The sequence below is a fragment of the Ictalurus furcatus genome, chromosome 15, assembly GCF_023375685.1.
Source record: "Ictalurus furcatus strain D&B chromosome 15, Billie_1.0, whole genome shotgun sequence".
Taxonomy (NCBI): domain Eukaryota; kingdom Metazoa; phylum Chordata; class Actinopteri; order Siluriformes; family Ictaluridae; genus Ictalurus; species Ictalurus furcatus.
Window position 1 is genome coordinate 7,230,265 of NC_071269.1, and position 23,188 is coordinate 7,253,452.

Sequence of the window (23,188 nt, forward strand, 5' to 3'; positions counted from 1 at the left end):
GAGAAAGCGAGATGTTTCTTTGTATAAAAAAAACAAGTTTAACAAAATAATAAAGTGTTATGGGGTACATGACTGGTTTCTTTTCTTCATACTCATGAGTATTTGTATTCTTTATTTAAGAGCTTATTAAAATGAGGCCATTCAGATGCTACAAACGGCTTATGACAGGGACAGTTTATTTTAGTTTATCTAAGCAATATGTGGAGAATACCACCTGAAGTGACATTCAATCAATTATATAGTAGCATGGGCGCGGCGTGGAAGTGAGCCATCAAGAAACATCCTTAAACAAAGGGGTACGTGACCGTAATTATCATTCAGAAAGACATCTGTCTAGACAAACTTCGTTTACATTTAGAGCGAGACTTGGTTTACATTACGGGCTGGGGAAAATCTGGTTTGAAAAACAGTATAAAGATGTCTGAGCTGATATTATTCGACATACTTCACATACTCGTGTCACTGCTACTCTGTAATAAAGTTATTCTTCGTTGTGATCTTTGACGTCCTCATGATTATTTTCTTACATTACTTTGGACAGGTAAAGGCTTCTGAATTTTCTCAGCTAGCAATTTTAGGTGTTCTATTAAAGTTCCTACAACATCGCTGCACAGGAATGTTTAACACTAATTAGTATCTCCATATACTTTGTTTGTCTGTATGTGTGTGTGTGTGTGTGTGTGTGTGTGTGTGAGTGTGTGAGTGAGTGAGAGAGAGAGAGAAAATTGTAATAATTCATTTAATAAAAAAAATAATCGCACCAGTTACACTAGAAGAGGTGTAAACTGTGTGTCTGATATATTTCCGTTAGTCTTCTGCTTGGAAAGAGTTGCCATAAATAACGGCATTTAAAGGTGATGTACTATGGTAAAATTAGCTAAGCCATAAATAACCCTCTTGTGACCCAAGCAGTAGCTGACCACACACACACATACACACACACGGGCTGAGCGTTACAAACTGCTAGTATGGATCAAGGTAAGGAGAAAAAGCTTGGGCATTTTTATGGAGCTGATTTTATAACCATGCTAGTGCTTTGTAAAAACCAGCAGAAAGGACACGCTTGCATGAAAAGGTGGATCTCCGGGTGAATACAGTCAAATACAGTTTCATGTAAATAGAACATCATGGAAATAAGTTTTTGTTCCTATAGTTCCTTTTTTCTTGTATCAGAAATATTGGATTTCTGAAGTCCCATTGGATTGATGATTGTAACGTAAATATACAGTAACCAATTTAGTTGTTGACTATTAAACAATATGGATTTTATTTGATTATTATTTTTAAAAAAATATATCAATTTATAAATTTCTGTACTTACTCTAAAGTATGGCAGGACATTGCAGTCTTCAATCTTACCCACAAAGAGCCGGTGTTGCTGCAGGCTTCCATTCCACCTGAGCAGGAGACTTGAGTCCGTGTCTTTTTTCAGTTCACCTTAGTCTCCAATCACCTGTCAGGTGTGCATCCTATTAGGCTGTAATGAAAGCCTACAGCCACTTTGAGAACACTCTGTAAAGGCTCTGTAATTTGTACACAAACATTCCATATGTTAGTTCATATGCTAGTATGCTGGTCTGGTAGTCAACTATGTAAGTTAATAAGCTAATACGCATAAAAGTATGCTAGACAAAGGTTTACTCAGTAATACCATTTGTACATAAACATTATGAGCATGCTATTATGCAGACATAAAAAGTATATACTTGCATATAGTGTGTTAGTATGCTGGTGCACAAGTTAGCATGCTTGTATGCAAATATGCAAGTAGTCTAACAGACAAAAATTTTGCACCATTTTCCCCACTAATTTATTTAAATGCAATGCACATGCTGGCAAGCAATTCAAGTGTGCTAGTATGCAAGTGTACAAATCTAGTAAGCATTGCTAGTATGAAGGTATGTTAGTATGCTAGTATGTTTGGATGTAGGTATGCTAGATAGTACGCAGAGACATTTTTAATACTATTGGTTCATACGTTTCTGTATGAACATGCTAGTATAGTAACAAGGAGGCATAATAGTATGCTAGTACGCAAATGTGCATACTTGTATTCAAGTATGCTAGTGACAGTATGCTCGCTTTGGCTGTGTAAGCCCATTTCAGTTTGAAAGTATGCAAATTTGGAGGTATGCTAGTATGTGAGTGTGCTGGAATGCAGATGCTAGCTCATCTCAATGTTCTGTGGCCCTCCCAGCGCTGGAGATCGAGCATGTTGATTTGGAGTGCACAGTGAACAATGCCCAACACCACACAGAGCTGAATGGAGCAGATGGACTGATCGTGAGGAGAGGTCAACCCTTTACCATCACCCTTTACTTACGAGCTGGCTCACACTTTCAACATGGAAGCAACTTCAAACTCATAACCACTACAGGTAATTCACTCACTCACCCTCAATGGCCAGTTAGCGTTAGGAGAAAATGAAATTATGCTAACTCTGTTTCATTAGCTTACATTTTTAGTATATTCATTTAAAAGATAGTATGCTACACTATAATTTCCTCGTGGTTTAATATACCAAGACATTGGTTTAGTAATATAGCATTTGTACACACAATATGCTAGTATGGAGCTATGGTTGTATGACATTGTATAATACTTTTAGCATAAACATGACATTTAACCAGCATGTTTTTTTTTTTCTTTCAGGCTCAGACCCCTCTGAGCTCGCAGACACTGCTGTAAAATTTGGACTAAGTAAATTTATATCCAAAGTCCGCTGGAGTGCGACAGCAATGTTAGCATCTGAGAGGAGCGTTACACTCACTATTGGCTCTCCTCCTGATGCCCCCATCGGCTTATACCAATTCAGCCTCGAGCAGGCCAGCAAGGAAGTAATGGAAGTCAGTTTGGGCCAGTTTGTGCTGCTTTTTAACCCCTGGTGCAAGAGTAAGATATCAGAGTTGCTTTGTTGGTACTATTTATCATAAAATATCTTACATTTTATTCGCTTTGGTTTGGTAAAATGATTTATTAGCCTGCCCAAGACATCAAATCGACCTTAAGGTGGTGAAACAACAGGGTAACATTCTCATTATGGGCTGTAACAGGAGATTCAGTGTATTTGGCAAGTGAGGCTGAGAGACAAGAGTATGTCCTTTCTCAGGATGGACTGATCTACCGTGGAAAGCCCAAACACATCACTACACTTCCATGGACCTTTGGACAGGTACTCAGTCTCCTTATTTTTGACAGCTACTGAGTAGTATACTTAAATGTTCTCTACCTTAACTACCTATTGTTTTACATTTTCCAAGAAACATTGCCGTTACAAGGCAAACGAGGTGAACGTAGAAGGATCCGTGCTTATACTCCAAACATGCAGGCACGGATCGTAACCAAAAAATACAAAGTTGCCAGTTTAATAAGATCTCAATTGAATTGATCATCTATGGGCGATTTTAGAGCAAGGTGTTAGACAGCGCTTTCCGTCACCGTCATTGGAACACAAACTGAGGCAGTATCTTTTGAAAAGAGGAGTTCGTCCATTCAGTAGAGTTCCAGACCAAGGTGTATTGAAGCATTATTCTGGTGGCTTGTGGTGGCCCAACTCACTTGACTTATTTAAGATGCTTATGTTGGATTTTCCTTTCATTTGCAGTTCGAGCCTGGAATCTTGGATATCTGTCTGAGAGTTTTGGATGAAAACCCGAAGCATTCGGAAGACCCAGCGCAGGACATTTCAGACAGAAGAAGCCCTGTCTACGTGACCCGAGTCATCAGTGCAATGGTGAGCTGCAACCAGCCAAAATATTTTATAATTATAGGGGCAATCTAAACCCTGGAATTGTGAGGCCAGCCCATCCACCAGACACATTTATGGTTACTAATAGATTATTCTCTATTCCTGGATCAGATAAACAGCAATGATGATAACGGTGTTCTGGTGGGGAACTGGTCAGGAGATTATGAGGACGGCGTCAAACCCACTACATGGAAGGACAGTGGTAGCATTTTACACCAGTGGATTGAACAGAACTGCACAGGAGTGCGATACGGACAGTGCTGGGTGTTGGCCGCTGTGGCATGCTCAGGTCATTAAAACACCTTCAGTCAATGCACCAGTAGATCAACTTTAGCCCTAACACAGGGACAACCGATGATTTGAAGCTAACCATCCCTGTTGTTGTGTGCAGTGTCCCGGGCGCTGGGCATCCCCTGCCGAGTGGTCACCAACTACGAATCAGCTCATGACACAAACAGCAACCTGCTCATTGAACGCTACTACAACGAGATTGATGAGGATATAAGTGATGACTCCATATGGTGAGATTTTGACACTTTTCAAAGATTAAAGCAAAGCTTTTGCTTTTCTTCTAATCTTTTGGCAGCATGTTAAACTATGGTTTGCCTAAATTCAGTATATTTCCACTCAGCATCTCATGCTTGCGTCTGTGCAGGAACTTTCATGTATGGGTGGAGAGTTGGATGACCCGTCCCGACCTTAGGCTCGGCTACGAGGGTTGGCAGGCCAGCGATCCCACACCACAAGAAACAAGCGATGGTAGAGATTCTTAGTTTATTGTGATCAATGAACAGTCATTCATCTTCAGGAAGAGATACAAAGCCTATTCTGGGAACATTTGGCTTGAGGTAGAAATACACCCTGGATGGGGCAGCAGTCCATCATAGAGCACCATGCAAACACACGTTCTTACATTCACCCATACCTAGGGGCAACCTAGATACCCACCTAACTGAACCAAGGAACCTGGGGCTGTGAGGCAGCACTGCTATCTGCTATACCACAGTGCCATACTGTCTACAATATTAATAAAAATATTTCAGAATGATAATAAGTCTGCTCAGTTTGGTTTTTTCCTTCTTTGTTCGATCAGGGGTGTACTGCTGTGGTCCGGTCCCTGTGAGAGCTATAAAGGAAGGCGACCTGAGCGCAAATTACGACGCTCCATTTGTTTACGCTGAGGTGAATGCAGATGTTGTAGAATACATCGTCCTGGGTGATGACAAAGTGGTACAAGTAGGAGGATCAGCTACTCACGTGGGCCAGTGTATCAGCACCAAGGCAGTGGGCACAGACGAGAGAGAGGACATTACACACCTCTACAAATACCCTGAAGGTAAAACGGATATATGCTCGAGTGCTAGAAGCGATTACAAATCCCAGGAGTTAACGACTACCACAATTGAGCCTCGGGAAAGTGATAAGCGTAGATCCTTTGCAGGTTCCGAAGAGGAGAGGCAGGTGTTTGAGAAGGCCAACCACATAAACCGGCTAATCCAGAATGAGGAAGAGCCCGGTCTGTACGCGAAGATCAAACTGAACCCTGATATGATGGTGGGTTCAGACTTCGACGTGTATGCGCAGGTCAAAAACAACACGGACACGGTGAAGAACTGCCGTCTGATGTTTTATGCCCAGGCTGTGACCTATAACGGCAAACTCGGGGGGACATGCGGCCTGACAGAGCTCAGTGAGGTTAACCTTGCCCCGATGGAAGGTAAGAGTCGACTATTTCCTCTTGTCTAGTAACTGGCTAGAGAAAATACAATAGGATAAGATACAATAAGTGCAAACAATAGCCACAGTAAATATAATTACCTTCATAAAGCAATCATCCTGGAGGCATCTCCCTTAGTAGCCAGGTCCTTCGAATGTAGCGATCTCATTGTCAGTATCCTCAAATTTAGGCCCAAACAGTGCTTAACTACGCTGTCTCTCTAGAAATCTGCCTAATATGTTATGCTAATATTTAATACTGGTGTGTACTCAATCGCATAGTGCAACTGCGTCTATTCCCACATTCCATTTCAGGAAGTGAGGCAACACTTTGCCTAAAATATTCAGAGTATGGAAAAGCCATAACTCAAGACAGGATGATCAAACTGGTTGCTCTGCTTATCGACTTGGAGACCAAGGAGCTTCAGAGAGAAACGAAGACTATAGTACTGGAGAGCCCTTCCATTATCATCCTGGTACAGACAACACATTATTTAGAGCTCTTATAGTAATGAAACCAAAGAATGTTTCCTAAATCGGAACACAGATCTGATCAATGCAAATCTGATTCCTCTGTAGGTTCTCGGGGATTCTAAAGTAGGCCAGCCTGTTTCGGTTGATGTGACACTGCAGAATCCTCTGCCTGAATCGCTGGAAAACTGCGTCTTCTCTTTACACGGAGCCAACCTGACAGCCGGCACGGCCATCACTAAAGCGTAAGTCGATGCACGTCAACGTGAGCGCGTAGACGTGAACTGCTCGTTCATGATGTGTGAGAAATTCTTCATGGTTGATGAGGACCTAGTTAGGGGACTGTATAGCTTTAATAGCATTACTTGAAATGGAAAGGGTTCAGTTATACATTGAAAACTCCAGTATTGAAATCGCTAGATTTGCAAATTGGCAAAACAGCCCATAAAAATACATTGTTCTTTTGTATTGTTGTTGATTCCCTGGATTACCTTATAAAGGCATATCTCTCTGTTTTTCCCCCCTGTCAGTGTTGGGACAGTTGGTCCTGAGGACCTCGCCACTGCTGAGTTTGAGTTCACACCCATGGCGTCAGGAAGACGAAAACTAGTGATCGACTTCTCATCTGATAAACTGAGCAACGTCCACGGATACAGTAACATAACTATCGAAGAATAAATGCCTTCGTTCTTCGCTGACCAAAACGGATTCGTATTCGCTCAGAGGAGTTTACAGTTTGTGTTTTCATGAGATTACATGCTTACGTTACATGAGAACAGAAACTAAATCACTTCCTTTTCACATTATATGCAACTATAAATGGATAAGTAGTACATCAGTCTTTCATTTTCTTTTCAAAAATGTAACCTTTAGCAACCTGCTGTGGTATAAGTGGAATAAAAGCCACACTACCCTCTTCATGAGTCTTTTTCTATAACGGTATTTTATTTTCCGTTAATCTATTACTAGGGGTGGTGCAAATGCGCCACCAAGAATTTACACCAATAAATGTTTACAAAAAAAAAACCCCACCTAACTAGCCGACCAAAGACTTTTCCCCCATAGCTTAGTGGTAAACATATGAAGTGATCTCCCACACCCTTCTTCAGTTCAGTCTGTTTACTATTTTATTTAACTTTGTACTCTCATAGTGATCAAAGCTTGGTTCTCTCTAGGAAAACATTTAAGATCCTGAAGCTTGTGGCCAGAAAAGTTTACAAAAGCTATCAGACGCTCTGTGGGAGGAGCCTGAAGATGAAACCACACCATCAGTGAGCAAATATTATTTGGGTGGTGGTCAATTCTTTTTACTGTTACTTTTATTAAACACCTTAAAAAACAAAACAATTCAAACTGAATCTTTGCTGTGGTAAGAAACTAATAGCAATAAAGGGTAAAGGATGATTAAGATACTATAAAAATCACTGTGAATTCAATGCTGTTTTTAAAACCTAAAACAGCCTATGACCCAAAACATCTAAATGCTAGTGCAAGAGGAGGCGGAGCTTTCTAATCCGACAGTTAACCGACTCATTGGTTGAACGTTAGTGGTCCACATCATTAGTTTTTTCCCTCGTTTATACAGTCTGGGACGCCTCATAGATATTTTATTGACAGTATGGCAGCGATATGATGATATAATATCGATATTGTGATCAATTATGTAATTAGAGTACACTTTTCCAATGAGATATCAAAGGCATCCTCAGTATATATATATTTTTATTATTATAACAAATTACAAACTGAACGGAAGCACCTGATTACAATTTTGTTCTAAATCTTAAACATTTTCAAACGTTTTTATTTATTTGTTTTTTTTTACAGAATATTGATTTCCCCTCATTTAGTTTGATTCTCGTAGATGTTAAATTTATGTTATTATAAAATGCAACACTACTGTTATCCTGGCATTTCATTTCACGACCGCTGTAAATTGAAGAGGAAAATATTTGTGAGATTTTCTGAGATCAAATTCAAACACGAAAACAGAGCTGCGTTTCTGAAAATCAGGCGGTCGTTTATCCAATCGGAACACGGTCATCAGCTTTTGTGGGGGGGCGGAGGGGGGAGAAAAGAAACAGAGACAGTTTGTTTAGTTAAGACCTGCTGTTAATGTTCTCTCCAACATGTCATGAATTATCAGCGCAAATTCTGAAAAAAATACTGCTTTCTGATTGGCCACTTTGAGGACTTTTTTTTTTCCAGCAACATACTATGAAACGTACCTGCCTTTTGAAAGAGAAGAACCAGCATACAGTAGATACATTTCTTCACATGAATATCAACCACAGTGTGGAGTCAGTAGCGTAACACTTGGACTGGGCGATGCGAGCAAAAAATATCATCGTTATCTTTGCCACAAAAAAAAAGTCTGTCTCCCCAAATTTTTTCTAATAAATACATAGCAAAATCAATGTATTATGTAAAATATCATTGTATATTTAGTATAGAAATATATCATCATCATCCAGATCATTTCTTTTAAGTTCTGTCGTCATACTTTGGAAGGCAGAGCCTGAGCAGAAAAAAATACATCGTGCTAAGCCACTCTTGTAATGTTACAGCATTCAGCTACAAGGTAAAGTTTTGTTCATGTTTATTGATTACTGTTTATCGTTAATGTTTATAAGAAGTCACACTGTGTCCAAGAACTCAAATTTTCAGTAAGGAGTAAAGAGATTTTTTTTTTTGCCAAATTATTACTATAATTACTACAAATTATTACTATTACTTTTACTTTAGAAAATATGCCATAGACTTCCATTTCTTGTTAGTACATATGAACCATTTGTCTTAATCAATACATAGCCAAATCAACGTATTAGGTAAAATAGTCTTAGGTAAACTTACACCATCGAACTTTGGGGGGTGAAAGCAAAAAAAAAGCAAAAAAAAAAAGCAAAAAAAGAGAAAAAGTTCTAGTTGATCCAAGATGGCTGCTGTCGTAATGTTCCAGGGTTAAGCTACACTGTGAGGTTTATGCTCATGTTTGTAGATTACAGGTAGTTGTATCACTGTATCATGGTTTGAGGAAGATCTTAACAGGAAATGGAAATACTCCAGTGCAACAGAACATTCAAAATGTCTTGGCTGATAAGTAATGGACTTCTATGTCACCCAAAATCCTCAAAAAAATAGCACCAAAATCGATGGGTTATATAACAGCACAGTATATTCAGTATATCGACATCACTTTCTGGATTTCAAGTGCAGTTGGATCTGGGGGAGGGGGTGTCTGTCCAAAATGGCCGCTGTCGTAAGGTTACCGCAATGTTCCAGCATTCAGCTACATGGGTGAAACTGATTTTATGGACTATAGGACCTCACGCCGTGTTCGAGAACGTGGTTTGAGGAAAATATTTATAGGAAACATTTTGGCCAAATTATTGCTATTTCTTTAACAAAGTGTCATCGGTACTAACAAGTAATGGACGTCTGTGTCACCCAAAAGCTTTTCTATTCAAAACAAACCCAAATCAGTACATCGTGGGGAAAAAAAATAAAAGGAGTATAATATACGTAATTCAAGATGGCCACCCTCATAACGTTCATGTGTACAGATTACGGAAAGTCACATGGTTTGAGGAAAAATTTTTTAGATTGAGATAGATTTCCATTTCTTATTATAGCTCCAAACGGAGCAAACATCAGAGACCAAACATGTCTATTTGGAAACGTGTTTACATTCGATTTTTTAAAATGAATTAGTACTATTTGTTTAACACAAAAGTTTCATATGGGCGAGCTTTATTTCTCCAAAGAAGATTCAAGATCGTGATAACACCACACTCAGAGTATATTGCCCAGCCCTAGTTGGCGCCGCTCCAATGGCAGCTGATGATGAATGTCTGTCACTGTCACTGTTTATTTCCTTTATATCAGCTACCTAGTCTGTATAACTGAGCAAATGAAAAATGGGGGGTATGGAGGGATGGGGGGGTAGGGGTGTCTGAGCAAGCCTTTTTTCACAAACACCTCATGGGGTTATTAATAAGCAAATAAAGCCTAATCACACCCTAAATCAGTAAAACTAAAAAAAGCACAAAAAAACAAACAAAAACCTCCTCTAATAACGATAAGACGGCAGAGTCATGTTCACGTTCGCTCTGTCGGTGAAAACTCAGCAGGAATTATTATTTTTTTCCTTCTAAAAACCGAACACAAAGGCCAGAAGCTGAGGATCTGGCCTGATCTCAGCTGATCGGCTGGTGACGGTGGAATCAGAGTCCAGACTGAGGATGGAGGGACGAAGAGAGAAGAACCGATCAGTCGGTCGAGAAGAGATCTCCGGCCGAGGGCAGCGGCGCCAGTCCTCCGGTGACGTTGGGCAGGAGCGAGAGGTCGGGCAGGCTCTGGATGTGAGACTTGAGCTCTTTGCGCACCTGAGTGACTCGCGCCAGCTTCTGCTTGTACTCCTGTAACACCACAACCGAAACATGTTCATTTGGTTGAATTCTGGATTCTGACCGTCTAACAGCTTAATCGTTTCCATAGTGACGGCTCATAGTGATGAGTGAGAACAGGAGCTCATGTGTTTTCGTAGATGTTTCCGCAACGTTAAAACAGATAAAAAGCTGAGCTGTTAGATCAGCGCGGTATAAACTTAACCTTGATACTTAATAGTCATCGGATCTTCTGTTATGGGTTTATAATTTGACGACGTCTCTCCTTAACGTTCACCATGTCACAAAGAGAAATTCATTTCTTTGGTTTGTTTTTTTAGCAAAAAAAAATTGTAAAAGGTTACGTGTACACATTACAAGACAACAAGGTGCGTCTCTTGTCTCTCGGTGATTCTGACGCTAGCCATATTGTTTGGGCTACTGTACTGTACTAAACCCCTGTTTAGACTCAATGTGTGTGTGTGTGTTTTATATAAAGCACAGCATGACAGGATGCTGTACCTCGAGTTTTTTCTCCCTCTCGCTCAGCGCCTCCTTCTGGCTGTTGATGTATTCGGTCAGCATGCGGGCCAGCTGTCTGCGGTCCTCCAGCTCGGCCGCCAGTCTCCCGTTATACTCAGCCAGCAGAAGACACGCCTCATCCACCGTCTTAGAGAGCTTATCTGCTGCCTCCTTATCTGCACATCACATAAAACATGATATACCAACAGATAAACGGCCTGGAACCATGAACACCTCATTTTAGCATTTAGTGTATTTTAATGATGAACAAAGGTTCCAGAGCAGCAAATAAAATACATTTTTAAAAATGTATGTTTTTAATCCCATTCCATGGAATGATATGTAATATTTATAAAGGTTAATAATTTTCTGTGGGGTAAAAAGCCTTAGGGGGAAAAAAAAATAAAAGACATAACTCATTTTTACACCAAGTTTAATTTAAAATAAAACAAATATGATTATTAATAGTAAATGACTGGTAATAAAAGAAATATTAAAATAAAAAATAAATATCAAGTTATTAATAAACAAGTGACTAACTAGCTGGATAAACAAACACAAATATAATGTGTTAATAATAATAATAATCACAAAATAATAATAATATATAAATAAGATTATGTTATACAATGTTTTCGGTTTATTTCAAATAATATATAGCAAAACAAAAATAACCTTCAATATGCTTTTTCTTCCATTATCATATTAGACAATGTCGTACAGATTTACTCTGAAATGACAAAGGGAAAAAAAACAGCTCATTTCTCTTTGTTGTGTTTAAAAATTTTTTTTTAAAATATTTATCTCTTTACTTATGCGATGTCCGGTTTGCATTGTGGGTATGAAGACAGAATTACAAAACTCAGGCCCAATACGGCACGCAATTGATTGTAAAACACTCTGGACTCTTATTTCAGAGCGGGTCCCTGAGCCTGACCTGTGATCTTCTCGAGCAGAGAGACGTCCTGCACCTCCTGAGGCAGCGAGGCGATCTTCTGCCGCACGGTGGCATCTCCGGACGCAGCATTCTCCAGGTCCTGCAGGGCTTTAACCAGCTCCTCCGTCTGTTCCGAAACGCACAAAACGATTTGGTTGCGGTTCTCAATTATTACTTTAATCAAGCCAGACACGTGAGGAGACTTTTAAAGCGAGAGAAGAAAATATAAATATATCTCACCCAAAAAAAGTTTAAATAAAAATTCAGGGACCAACCCACGTCCGGTTGTTTTCTGACATGGATTAGGACACAACGTGATGTACTGTAATCTATAAAAACTACAGGAATTTCACTGTATATCGAATGGTGTAATATTACGGGGCAGCCATCTTATTTTCTTAGCGTAGCCTCCTAAACTCCGCCTCCTGAAGTCACTCTGCCCACTTCAGCACCATATATTGAATGAAATAATAACAATGTGATTAAAAGCAAATGTTATGAAGGTTTGTCCCATGTATTAATGCATTGAGTTTTTTGGGTGAGACCTTTTGTTTCTAGGTACGTTAGCCTTGTAGTAAAAGCATCTGATTTTTTGGTCCAAATGACCAGTGTTTATACCAGCTGTGGGCCGGTGGCGTCTGTCTCGTGGGGAGAATACTGCGCCCTGTAATCGTCGTCATCATCTTCCTCTTCCTCTTCCTGAACCTTCTGGAACGTTCTTTTCAGCCCCTTCTTCTCGTCTGCTATAAAACACACAAAATAAGGCCCTATTAAAACGATAGCAAACAGACTCAGGGAAAGGAGGCGTGGCCTAGTTGTCAGTCAGTCCTCATGAAAGGAGGCGTGGCCCACATATCTGTAAGTTTAGCAGGAGTGTGTTTGTGTACCAACCTGCAACTTTGTGTCTGGGGCTGTTGGAGTCCTCGATGGCCAGTTTGAGCTGCTGGATGAAATCGGCGCGGTAGAGACTGCGTTCCTGCCAGATGTTCAACAGCCTCTCCATGTGCTTCCTGCAGCTCTCATCTGTTTCCCTATACACACACACACACACAGATATTATTAAATGGAGGAATATGAGGTTGAATAGGGTAAGAGAGACAAACAGGTACAGGTGATAAAGAGAAACAACGTGTGAGAAACAGACTTTCCTTTGCCCAGGACACACCGACCTCGCTACATGTGAGCAGGCATCAACGAGGACACCTTCAAAATCCCGCGTGAACTCGGGTCCTTTCTTCTTACTGTTCTGAATAACGTCGTTGGCGAGGTAAAGGAAGGTCAGCTTCCGGCTGCTTTTGGCTGTGAAAGAAGAAACAGAATTCGCAAAATCACAAGTTTACACGTTATTAAACGCTGTGTGTTATCTTCCACGTGTTATATTTTTCGTAGATTAAGACCAGGACTGTACTAAACTTTACTACAATATCGACCCGTACCTTTTTTCAGCTCTTTATGCCACACACGGACGATGGTGCCTGAATGTTTGCGGTGGTGTATGATCCACAGCGACAGCGTCTGGACGCTCTGCTGCGAGTTACTCAGCTCGGACAGCTTCTTCTCCAAGGCAGACTCGGAAAACGACGACATGACGACGTGGAACGCTAAACCGGAGATCCGAACACAGCCAGGGGAAACTCTGGGTCTGATTGTTTAGCGGCGGTGTCAATACATGTCGCAGTCGGACTAACGGACGAACGAACTTGCGGCTTTGCTCGGAGATCTGATGGTGACCTGAACATACGGGACATGAGAAAGGTTTAGTCGGAGTAAAAACAAACAAACAAACAAACACCACATTGTAGTCATGCATCACAAATAATCACACAAGGTGTTCAATGTTTACAGATGAATTGTGAAGTGTCATTCTAACTGGATTATTGAAAATGTGCTTACTGATAATCCTTAAGGACTGGCCCCATCCCATATGCCACTCTACTCCTTGTAGAAGTGCACTACACAGGATAAGGGCTAACAGTTTCTACGCCCTACCTAGTGCATTTACGTGCTCAAAAGCAAGTGATTTGGGATCCAAAGTGTGGTAAAGTGTGATGCACGTTTTGACATTCACCTTGTTAACTGACAAAAACACACCACATCGCGCACAGAGAAGCACAAAACATCTGAAACATGTCAAATATATCTTTCTGACAGCAGCTAACCTTTTTTTATGGAATCCAAAATAGTTTTTCCCGCTAGCAAGGAGAGCTAGCCAAGTTAGCAAAGATGGCCGGTGTGGAGTTTGTCCACTTCGCGTCCAAAAAACAGTTTAAAAGTTTGCTCTCTCCAGTTCGTAACCTATAAACCTTGTCGCGGAATAGTGCAGAATTTTGAAAACCCTTTCCAGTGGTGTATGGCGTGTCGCTAACGCGATTATTAACTGGCAGGGAAACGCATTTTTACGTCGCAAACGCTCAATAGCTGGGTAAACAAACACACGACGGAGTTCGTCGCGTCTCGATGACGTCGACATCAACGCGACGCTATGCAGACCAACGCTTGAAACGTGTGATCGATGTTTCTGGTTCTGTTTTACGGCATAGAGAAGGATTTCAGTCGCTTCGGGATGGTTGGATTGAAGGTACGACGTGTTGTTGTGTTTTCTCTTTCTTTCCGTGCAGTAAACCCGCAAATTCGTGTTCGCTCTCATACTGAAAGAGCTCCATCACAAATAACATGACTGAAATGTTGTTTAATGACGTCAGTGAAGACTGGTGAGTTTAAAGTGTCCCTAAAATTATTCTCATTTCTGTTTTAGAGGGTTGCGTACATGTCTCTTAGTTGACACAGTATATATATATATATATATAATGTATATACTGTGTAAAAAAATAGTTTTTGAGATATTCTGGTTAGAATTTTATAGCTCGTTACTTAGGGAAAAACGAGTACGATTTTTCAGATGACGCTTCCTGTACTCGTCTTGTGTTCGTCCAATGAAAGGCTCTCTAGAACTGGGGTGGGTCTTTCTCTGCAAGACCGACTTGGTGTGCTTTTAGCGGCGCACCTTCCCTTCGTTTTTAGAGGTTGGCGTGACTTGACAGAAATATCGTATCACGATTCTTTAAGGCATTTCTAACGATACACAATATGTACCGTGATGTAGGTTTGCTCACAAAATAATGTCCATGATACAGTGGTCGAAAATTTTAACGTTAAATCAGCTACTTGATGTCTACGATATCTTAGAGAAGCATTTTGAGATATAATCTATCATGATATTGATATTATATCATTGTCTTGCTAAACCCTATTTCCAACCATCACTTGTTGTAGAAGAATGGTTGGATTTTGTTTGTTTGTTTGTTTATTTAAAAGAGGGTGAGTTGGTGATTATGTGACTTTTTCGGAGAAGTGTTTGACCAATTTTGGGCTGTTAGGTGTCGTAATGTCAGAATGTGACTCCATCTTTATACAGCATCACTCTTCGCTATCAGTACGAGTAAGCCGTTTTATAATTCAAGGTTTGATCTAAGACATCTTAGATAACTATATACAAATAACAATTATGCTTTAAGCCTACCACTCGGATGCTTCAGATGTCTCCTGGAAAGGACTCTCTGCAGCTGACCACCAGTACACTGTCACCACCGTGTATGGCATAACACCAAAAACAAACATCTACAGTAGGTTATTGTTCTGGTTCAATTGGGCGGACGAAACTGTGTGGGTGAAGGCGTTGGTGAGAAATCCTCAGAGGATGATAAAAGTCTTTTACTCTTCATTAGTTCACTAATCTACTGTCAGGTTTGTTTCAATTCGGTGGGGGGTGTATCATGGGGTATCTTGAACGCTATTGGCTGCCATTTAAATGCAACGTAGCTTATACTTTGACTGTGTTTAGAGTGGATTGTATAATTCTGGGCTGTTGATTCATTATCTCATAGATTTAATCCGTTCACTAATGGAGGATGGCTGATCATCAGATCGATGACCCAAAGATTGCCTTCGCTTACCTGCGGCCCTCCTGTGTCCTACTGACCAAAGAGCCTACTCTGTCCAATATAGAGGCTCTGAATGTCCATCTGCATGGTGTTAGCGATGGAGTCCTCCAGCTGCTTCAGGATTATGTCCTCTTCCCTCTCCGCTTTGTCCTCAAGACCCCTGGGGCCAAGCGAGAGGGCGTCGTGCAAGCTGTTATGGACGCCATGACCTATGTTCTGGAAAAGACCTGCATTCAGAACTGGGAATCTCTACGTGAACTCTTTTCTGAGCTTTGCCTTTGCCTCAGCTCTCCAAATGACCCTGGAAAGCCGGCTCCATCAGCAGAGGAGCTGAAGTTAGCGGTGCTACGATGTCTGGATGCTCTCGTGCATTCCGCGTACGGAGATGTGGTGTTCAGGATGTATGAGCCTGCGATGCTTCCCGGACTGGGAGCCGCCGTGTCGCTGTTCTTGGCTCTGGCAGAGGAAGAGAAAGCGAGAGGAGTGCAGGCAGCAGCGTTGAAGTGCCTTCTGTCTCTGTTCCTGCAGTGCGATTGTGAACGAACGCATGTAGAACCAGATGAAGAGGAAAGAAATTTGCTTGGAAATACGCTGGCTTCGTTCCTACCAGGAATCACTCGAGCTTTGAGTCATGTGATTAGCGGAGACGTGAGACAAGGGCACATGGTTACGGTGAAAGCCATGAAGGTTTGGTACACCACAGTGGGCCTGGTTATGGACGACAAACAGCTTCAGAACGACAGCGCCACGAGTGCGGAGTCACCTGGGTTGGGTAGGATTGGAGAGTTGGTGGTGAAAAGGACTCCTTCTTGGAGCAAGTCCACATCTAAAAGACTTGTGTTGGCGCTGCAGAAAGTGATCTCTTACACCACAGCGCACCAACATTGGAGAGTAAGATTGGAACTGGTCAATCTGTCCGATCGTCTTCTTACCCAGTGCAGCAAATCTTTATCTGAATGCATCGGTCCTCTTCTAGAGGCTTTGGTTGGTGCCGTCAATGATGAGGAACCTCGAGTTAAAGAGCGGTGTACGACAGTACTGGCTGAGGTATCTAGAAGAAACCAAGCTACAGGAGGTCAAGCTTTAACCCACGTCCTGTCTGAAAACTTGCATAGCTTGGTGTCTTCTCTACCTCGGCTCATGAGAACAACGGACGACAAGCGCAAGCTCTTTATCCTCACTGTCCTCCTGGGGTACCTGAAGATCCTCGGTCCTCAAGTGGATTTGGTCTTGACGTCAGCAGTTCACCTCCAGCGTATCTCCAAAGCGTTAATGCAGGTGCTCGAGTTGGATGTCACAGACGTCAGGATCGTAGAGGAAAGAAGTTTTGCGCCATTATCCGACTTGGCAACTGATGCTCCCGATGTACAGCACCAGAGCAAATACTTCCTTTATTTTACAGACAACAAGATCTTCTCAGCGTTGAAGCAGGTATGCCAGATGCTGGGTCGTTATGGAAATCTTTATTTACTGGTGGACCATTTCTTGGAGCTCTACAAGGAGTCGTCGGTTTATCGCAAACAAGCCGCTCTGGTGCTCAATGAGGTTATCAGCGGGGCAGCGGGAGTTGGGATGGAAGCAGACATTTTGAGAACAGCTGACCGTTCAGAGACTTCCGGAATAAGCCACGAGGACCTGAAAAGTGCAATCGCTTCCATTATTGAGGAATACATCAGTTTGAATAACTGGCATCTCGCCACTGTAGTGGACGACTCGGATGATGAACAGCAGGAGAAACGTCATTCTGCGGTCCCCTCTATTTTAAGCAGATCTGACGGGAACGGGCACCAACTCGCACCAACCTTCAGTTCCAAAACTCCAACGCTCCACCAGCTGAACAGCAACATTTGGCAGATCTGTATCCAACTGGAAGGGATCGGCTCCTTCGCTTTAGCTCTGGGCTCCGATTTCCGCCTGCTTCTGATGACGGCACTCTACCCAGTGCTGGAGAAGGCGGGAGATACTTCGCTGCTTGTCAGCCAGTCAGCTCTCAGCACCGTGCAGAACCTTTGCGTGGCTTGCGATTATAGCTCGCCCAAGGAGCTGGTGATCAGCAATGCGGACTACCTGCTGAATGACGTCTCCCTGAACCTGAGCAGACCCAGCGTTCACCCTCATGCCCCGCGAGTCCTCGCCGTCATGTTCGTCCATTCGGATGCCACTCTGCTGCCCCTAGTGGCCGACGTGGTGCAGGACGTGCTCACGGCCCTGGATCTGAGCTACGACCAGAGATCTCGGCAGTTCTGTACAGTCCTGCATTCACTATTGAAGGCACTGGGTGAGCGGTCTTTTTCTTAGAAACGTCCTCAAACCTTTAACCTCCCACATATGTCCATAAATCATGTGATATCTTGTCTTTTACTGCAGTGAGGTGGTTTAACGCCAGCACTACAGGCCGCAGGCAGACTTCCACAGCCAGCACACACACCCCGACTCCGGAGATGCTGAATCTTCGCCAGTTTCTCTTGGATTACAGAAAGCAGAAGGAGCTGGCGGAGGGGATCGGAGCCGAGGAGGAGGTGGAGGAGGAGTCAAGTGACGCAGGTAAGAGTGATTTATCTACCAATCTGTTATGGTTGTCGATCTTATTTATGTGTTTGTTTGTTACTTTACTGTGTCGCCTGCTAATTTAAAAGAGTTATTTCATTTTTTAAACATTTGTTTGTTTATGCTACCTTGTTTGTCTCGTTTGCATATTTATTCATGCTGTCTTATTTAAATGTCTTATTTACAGTCAGGCATTTTGTTTACATCAATAGAAACATCAGAGAGAGCAGATGTAACCCAAGCACGCGGCCCCTGTTTAATCCGTTTAACATTTCGTGATGTGTGTGTGCACCACGGTGTTCCTCGGTTTACAGAAGCACCTCGGTCGGCAGCGGCTCCTGAGGTAAAAGAGGAGGAGGAGGAGGAGGAAGGCCCTGACGCGAAACCAGAGCTGCCATTACACGTGTCCATCGCTAAAGACGTGATGGAGCGCTGCATTCACCTGCTGTCTCACCCCAACATGGGAGTGCGACTGAAGGTGGAGTACAGAACAACTGTTAAAGAACATTCAATTTCTTTCTGTTCAGGTCTAGATTCCGATTGGTCAGAAGGTGTCGATTGATTTTTCTATAAAAGCAGCTTGGACGTGCCGCAACAGTAAATGTAACTGTAAATGGATAAAAAGTATGACGTGTCATTCTTTAATAAGTAATAAACTTTATTCACTGGCAAATTGCTGTTATACAGGAGGAATAAGTGTGTGTGTGTGTGTGTTTGAAGGTGTTGGACATTGTAGAGCTGTGTGTGTCTGTGCTGTGTGAGACGGAGAATGAGCTCTTACCCATGGTGCACCGCTGCTGGCCGGCTCTTCTCCAGCGCCTCACCAATGACGACCCACTCGCAGTACCCCAAGCTTTCAGGGTACGAAACTGTGTGTGTGTGTGTGTGTGTGTGTGTGTGTGTGTGTGTGTGGTGATGTTATCGGTACCTGTACACTTATCTCTCTCTCTCTCTCTCTGCAGGTATTGTGTGTGTTGGGTGAGTCGTGCGGTGACTTCCTGAGGAAGCGAGTGTCTAAAGAGGTCCTGCCCCGACTCACGTCATCACTTTCACGCCAGGCTGAGACGAGCGCTCGCGCCGGTCCCATGTACACTCACACACTCGCGTACAAGCTGCAGCTGGCCGTGCTACAGGGACTCGGACCTCTGTGCGTGCGTCTCGATCTGGGTAAGGCGTGGCCTCTGTGAATTTCAGTCCCAGTGACGTAGAAGGAGGCGTGGCCTCTGTGAATGTCAGTCACAGTGAGGAGAAGGAGTTTTAGTTTATTTTAGTTTATTAGAAAGCACCTGTAATAGTTTCCCTTGCTGCAGTGACGTCTTCACCCCACTAGATGGCAGACTCGTATCGCAGCTGAAACAAAGCTCAGTACAGCTGCAGTGAACGCTGCCTGTGCATCTCAATGCGAAGCACGACACACACTCACACTCGTCCCCCGGGTGTCACCTCACTCTGGGGCACAGACATCATTGGCTCGCACACTTCAACACAACACACACAGAGTTAGAGAGTGTAGATAAGATAAGAAGTAGGAGATGAAGATAAGAAGTAGGAGATGAGATGATCAGAAGGCTTTTGAAAGGGAGCGTCTAGCTGAAATGGCCTGGAGCCAGCGGAGGAACGAGTTGTTTACCGGAATGGTCCGTAATGAATTTTAATTCCTGACCTCTGGAGACGTCAGCTCTCTTTCAGTGCTTTATTTCGCCAGAGGAAAAGGCAGGAAGGTGCTAAAACACGCCGTAATGAGTGGCTGAGATGAGCTGAAGTGGCGCAGACCACCAGGATGCGTGGGAGGCTTTGAAAACTCTGTGTGTGTTTGTGTGTGTGTGTGAGCGTGAATATTCACAGTTTCAGCTCATAATGCTGGGCCTCAGCTCAGAGAATACTGAAAGGTTAGAGGCACAAAGAGAGTTGGAGGTTTAAAGGAAGAAAATGAAGGCCGACAGTGAACAGTGTTTTAGCGCAAATGTCGTCCATTAGACACGTTTCGCTTCTTTGTGTTGGCGTACGTTGGACACGAAGCTGTGCCTAATCTCGAATGATTCCTCAGAGCAGTCGTATCGTACGGTACGTCTCTTCTGTTCCCATAGAAATTTATCGTGATATAATATAATATGATATGATATAAAAAGTCAAAAACGTTATAATTCCATGGTCTTAATGTCATGATGCGTGACGTAGCGTATAGATGAACGTTAACACGTGACATGATGTTTTTGTCTTTTTCCTAACCCCTAATTTAGGAAACGCAAACGCTTCGGAGCCGTTGCCCCACCCCCCCAGTTTCAGTCTGGAGGAAGGCAGTGAGAGATAAGAGATAAGTTGGACAGCTGGTTTAGGCCATTAAGCAGTTATCATGCTATGAAAATTTAACATGGTCACAGGCCTGGTGAATTGGGATATGACAATCTTTAATTAAATTTGACCGAATGATTAGCACACTCATTATCTAAGTCAGAGATTAATGAGAAGCGTCTCCGCGGGAAAGAGAGTTTTTCAGCACGGTTACGCAGTGAGTTACGCAGCTCGACGCCGCTTTATAACGTGATTATAAACGTGTAGTAGGTTGTAATAACGTTAACGTAGCATTCCTATCGTTAGTTATTGTTGCATGTAGTCATTTATTCTGAGTGTGTCGGTGCGCCACAGAGGACTGGTTTAACGTCAAGCATTAACGTCGATTAGCAGTGTAGGTTCTGTTTATTTCCGTGTAAATTCCAATAAAATGGTCAGAATTCGATTTTTTTTTAAAGTTTCAATCTCTGTACAAGGTAGCACCGTCTAGCAAATAAACAACTGTTTCTTGTTATAATACATATAATTGTGTGTGTTTGCAGTGGACTCGGATCTGGACCGTATCTCTGAGTCCTGTCTCCCCTACCTGAGCTGCAGACAGCCAATCAGATTACAGGAAGCTGGCCTCAGGTAACCTGTTTAAGTCTCCCGACTCAACTTCGTTTCATTTCAGTAGATTTTTTTTCTTTTTTCAGACACACACACACACGCTGCTGTCAGTGAGAGCTGAAGATGAACATATTCCTATAAGTGTATGTATATATATATATATATATATATATATATTTCCCCACAAATATATGTTTTAAGTAAAAGACATAAAAGACCTTATAATTCAGGTATAATGCAATAAGGTAAAATATTAATAAAATCACTTTTACTTGAAATATAAAAAGTAAAACTAAATTTCAACTAGCATGACGTATATATTTCAGGAAATAGAGTGTACAGTGCAGGAAGTGAATTATGAACCTGCTACAAGTTTAGTAAAATTTTGTTATATTGGCATAAATATTTCAGTAGGAAAGGGGGGAAAAGTTTCAAAATGTCACTGTTGGTTGTGAGATGCTAAGCTAAGCGAAGCTAAGCGATGCTGTAGATGCCCTGTTAGTAATGCGTTTAGCTAGCTAGCTTAAAATAAAATGAAATAATTGTAAAGAATTCAATGACTGTTTCGGTATATTATACATTTTACTTTCCTTCACGTGTCACACGGTTTATCTGTGACTAGAGTAAAATTGCAGGAAAACGAACATTTATCTAGCGAAAAGACTGCAAAATCATCTGCGAGAAAAGAAAAAAAAGGGTTATATCCCATATCTCCCTGATTGATCTCTGGATCCGTTGTTATTTCTTCTCCCCTCAGTGTTTTCCGACACCTGATGCAGCTGGACCCGGACTCATGCTGGTTCACCCTGAGCGAGCTGTGCTGTCCCGTAGCGTACGAGCCGCCTCACATGCTCCTGTCCCCTGTTAAGCTGAGCGGGATGGGCCGAGCCCGGAACGAATACACGCACAACGTCTCCATGCTGCTGCAGGAACTTGAGCTGCCCCGGGACGAGCAAAATCATCACGACAGTGCAGATTAAAACTGACTGACGTTGTATTCTGACACTGGAGACTCCTTCCTTAAATGTTCGATAAACACCTCCTTACGGAAAACATCACCATAGCAACAATCACACGTTTAAAAATAAATAAATAAATCAGTCCCTGTGAATGATCTCTTACTATAGAAACGTTAGTGTTAATACATAGGACAAGCTCGTTAATATAACAACACCTTCTGACCAGTCAGAATCCAGAATTCAACAGCGCCGTGCCAAAAATAGACTTTAACGTGGGGGGAATTCTTGAGACATGCAAAATTTCCGAAAAGTAGTGTGATTTGTAATGATACTGCTGTCCTATCACCCTGCCCTATGCTAACGTGGCTAGTAACGTTTAATAATGAATCCGTTGAGAAAATTAACGACAACCAGTTATTGTGAGTCGCTGAGCGATGTTAGCAATATTAGCATTTCCAGGTCCCTTTAGTTTCTCAAAACGGTTATACAAGAAGACAAAAGAGTCTATACAGTGTACTTTGTGTTCACCTGGGAAGCATTTAGCTGTTAGCTAAAGCCTGGGTGACGAAAGAAAGTATGTCGTATGTATAAATACTAATATTTTGTCCAACTGCGTGTCCATTTTCTAATAAACATGAGTTCTTTGTGCCTTGTTTATTTATTTCTATCGCACAGCATCACGGTCAGTGTTCAGGGCGACTGGTCGTGTTCGGCGCCCGTGTGGGCTCCGAGGCGTCTCCTCTTGACATCTTAATGCATATTTTAGCCGCAGGCAAAGAAGCCTGCCTCGTGCACTTTGTGTTAGCGTGCTAGCGCTTTATCTGCCGCTATTTATCCTGCTGCCAAACCCGACGGCTCGACCATTACTCATAAAGGGCCGCTCGGGCTAGCACGTTCCTCTCGAGCATGACTGATAAGCCTAGCGCTAGCTTCATTACACAGGGCTTTGGCTCAGTGGTATGGCGGCCATGTGACCGATTAACGGCCATTAAGGACAACGAAACGGCTGCCGTGACGTGACGACGGAGGATGTGTCGATTGAGCAGGTGGTGAGGATCGTG

General features: G+C 42.4%; 3 protein-coding genes across 13 annotated transcripts; 2 read left to right on the top strand and 1 right to left on the bottom strand.

Annotated features, from left to right (window-relative positions):
• The first annotated feature begins 19 nt into the window (after nucleotides 1-19).
• Nucleotides 20-6,852, top strand: tgm2a (transglutaminase 2, C polypeptide A). 2 transcript variants are annotated; one of them, XM_053644065.1, is made up of 13 exons: nucleotides 20-978; nucleotides 2,198-2,377; nucleotides 2,653-2,892; nucleotides 3,054-3,172; nucleotides 3,605-3,733; nucleotides 3,860-4,037; nucleotides 4,140-4,269; nucleotides 4,404-4,507; nucleotides 4,842-5,084; nucleotides 5,190-5,465; nucleotides 5,780-5,940; nucleotides 6,044-6,180; nucleotides 6,466-6,852. In XM_053644065.1, the coding sequence occupies exons 1-13, from the start codon at nucleotides 969-971 to the stop codon at nucleotides 6,611-6,613; spliced, it is 2,055 nt and encodes a 684-aa protein (XP_053500040.1). In that variant the 5' UTR covers nucleotides 20-968; the 3' UTR covers nucleotides 6,614-6,852. The 2 variants fall into 2 exon arrangements, with proteins under 2 accessions (XP_053500040.1, XP_053500039.1); XM_053644064.1 differs by having other exon boundaries at nucleotides 4,842-5,465.
• Nucleotides 6,853-8,517: 1,665 nt separating this feature from the next.
• On the bottom strand, nucleotides 8,518-14,216 carry rprd1b (regulation of nuclear pre-mRNA domain containing 1B). 6 transcript variants are annotated; one of them, XM_053644074.1, is made up of 8 exons: nucleotides 13,939-14,213; nucleotides 13,216-13,510; nucleotides 12,949-13,078; nucleotides 12,671-12,810; nucleotides 12,398-12,519; nucleotides 11,780-11,906; nucleotides 10,843-11,018; nucleotides 8,518-10,353 (listed from the first exon to the last, which is right to left on the bottom strand). In XM_053644074.1, the coding sequence occupies exons 2-8, from the start codon at nucleotides 13,364-13,366 to the stop codon at nucleotides 10,204-10,206; spliced, it is 996 nt and encodes a 331-aa protein (XP_053500049.1). In that variant the 5' UTR covers nucleotides 13,367-13,510; nucleotides 13,939-14,213; the 3' UTR covers nucleotides 8,518-10,203. The 6 variants fall into 6 exon arrangements, with proteins under 6 accessions (XP_053500049.1, XP_053500046.1, XP_053500047.1 ...); XM_053644071.1 differs by having other exon boundaries at nucleotides 12,398-12,522; nucleotides 12,671-12,809; nucleotides 12,927-13,078; nucleotides 13,939-14,210; XM_053644072.1 differs by having other exon boundaries at nucleotides 12,398-12,522; nucleotides 13,939-14,209.
• Nucleotides 14,217-14,261: 45 nt separating this feature from the next.
• Nucleotides 14,262-22,775, top strand: tti1 (TELO2 interacting protein 1). Of its 5 annotated transcripts, none has more exons than XM_053644060.1 (8): nucleotides 14,262-14,490; nucleotides 15,664-17,998; nucleotides 18,088-18,264; nucleotides 18,582-18,745; nucleotides 18,988-19,128; nucleotides 19,230-19,434; nucleotides 21,102-21,189; nucleotides 21,926-22,775. In XM_053644060.1, the coding sequence occupies exons 2-8, from the start codon at nucleotides 15,688-15,690 to the stop codon at nucleotides 22,146-22,148; spliced, it is 3,309 nt and encodes a 1,102-aa protein (XP_053500035.1). In that variant the 5' UTR covers nucleotides 14,262-14,490; nucleotides 15,664-15,687; the 3' UTR covers nucleotides 22,149-22,775. The 5 variants fall into 5 exon arrangements, 4 of the variants coding, with proteins under 4 accessions (XP_053500035.1, XP_053500034.1, XP_053500037.1 ...); XM_053644059.1 differs by having other exon boundaries at nucleotides 14,264-14,357; XM_053644061.1 differs by lacking the exon at nucleotides 14,262-14,490 and adding an exon at nucleotides 15,410-15,523.
• The last annotated feature ends 413 nt before the right edge of the window (nucleotides 22,776-23,188 follow it).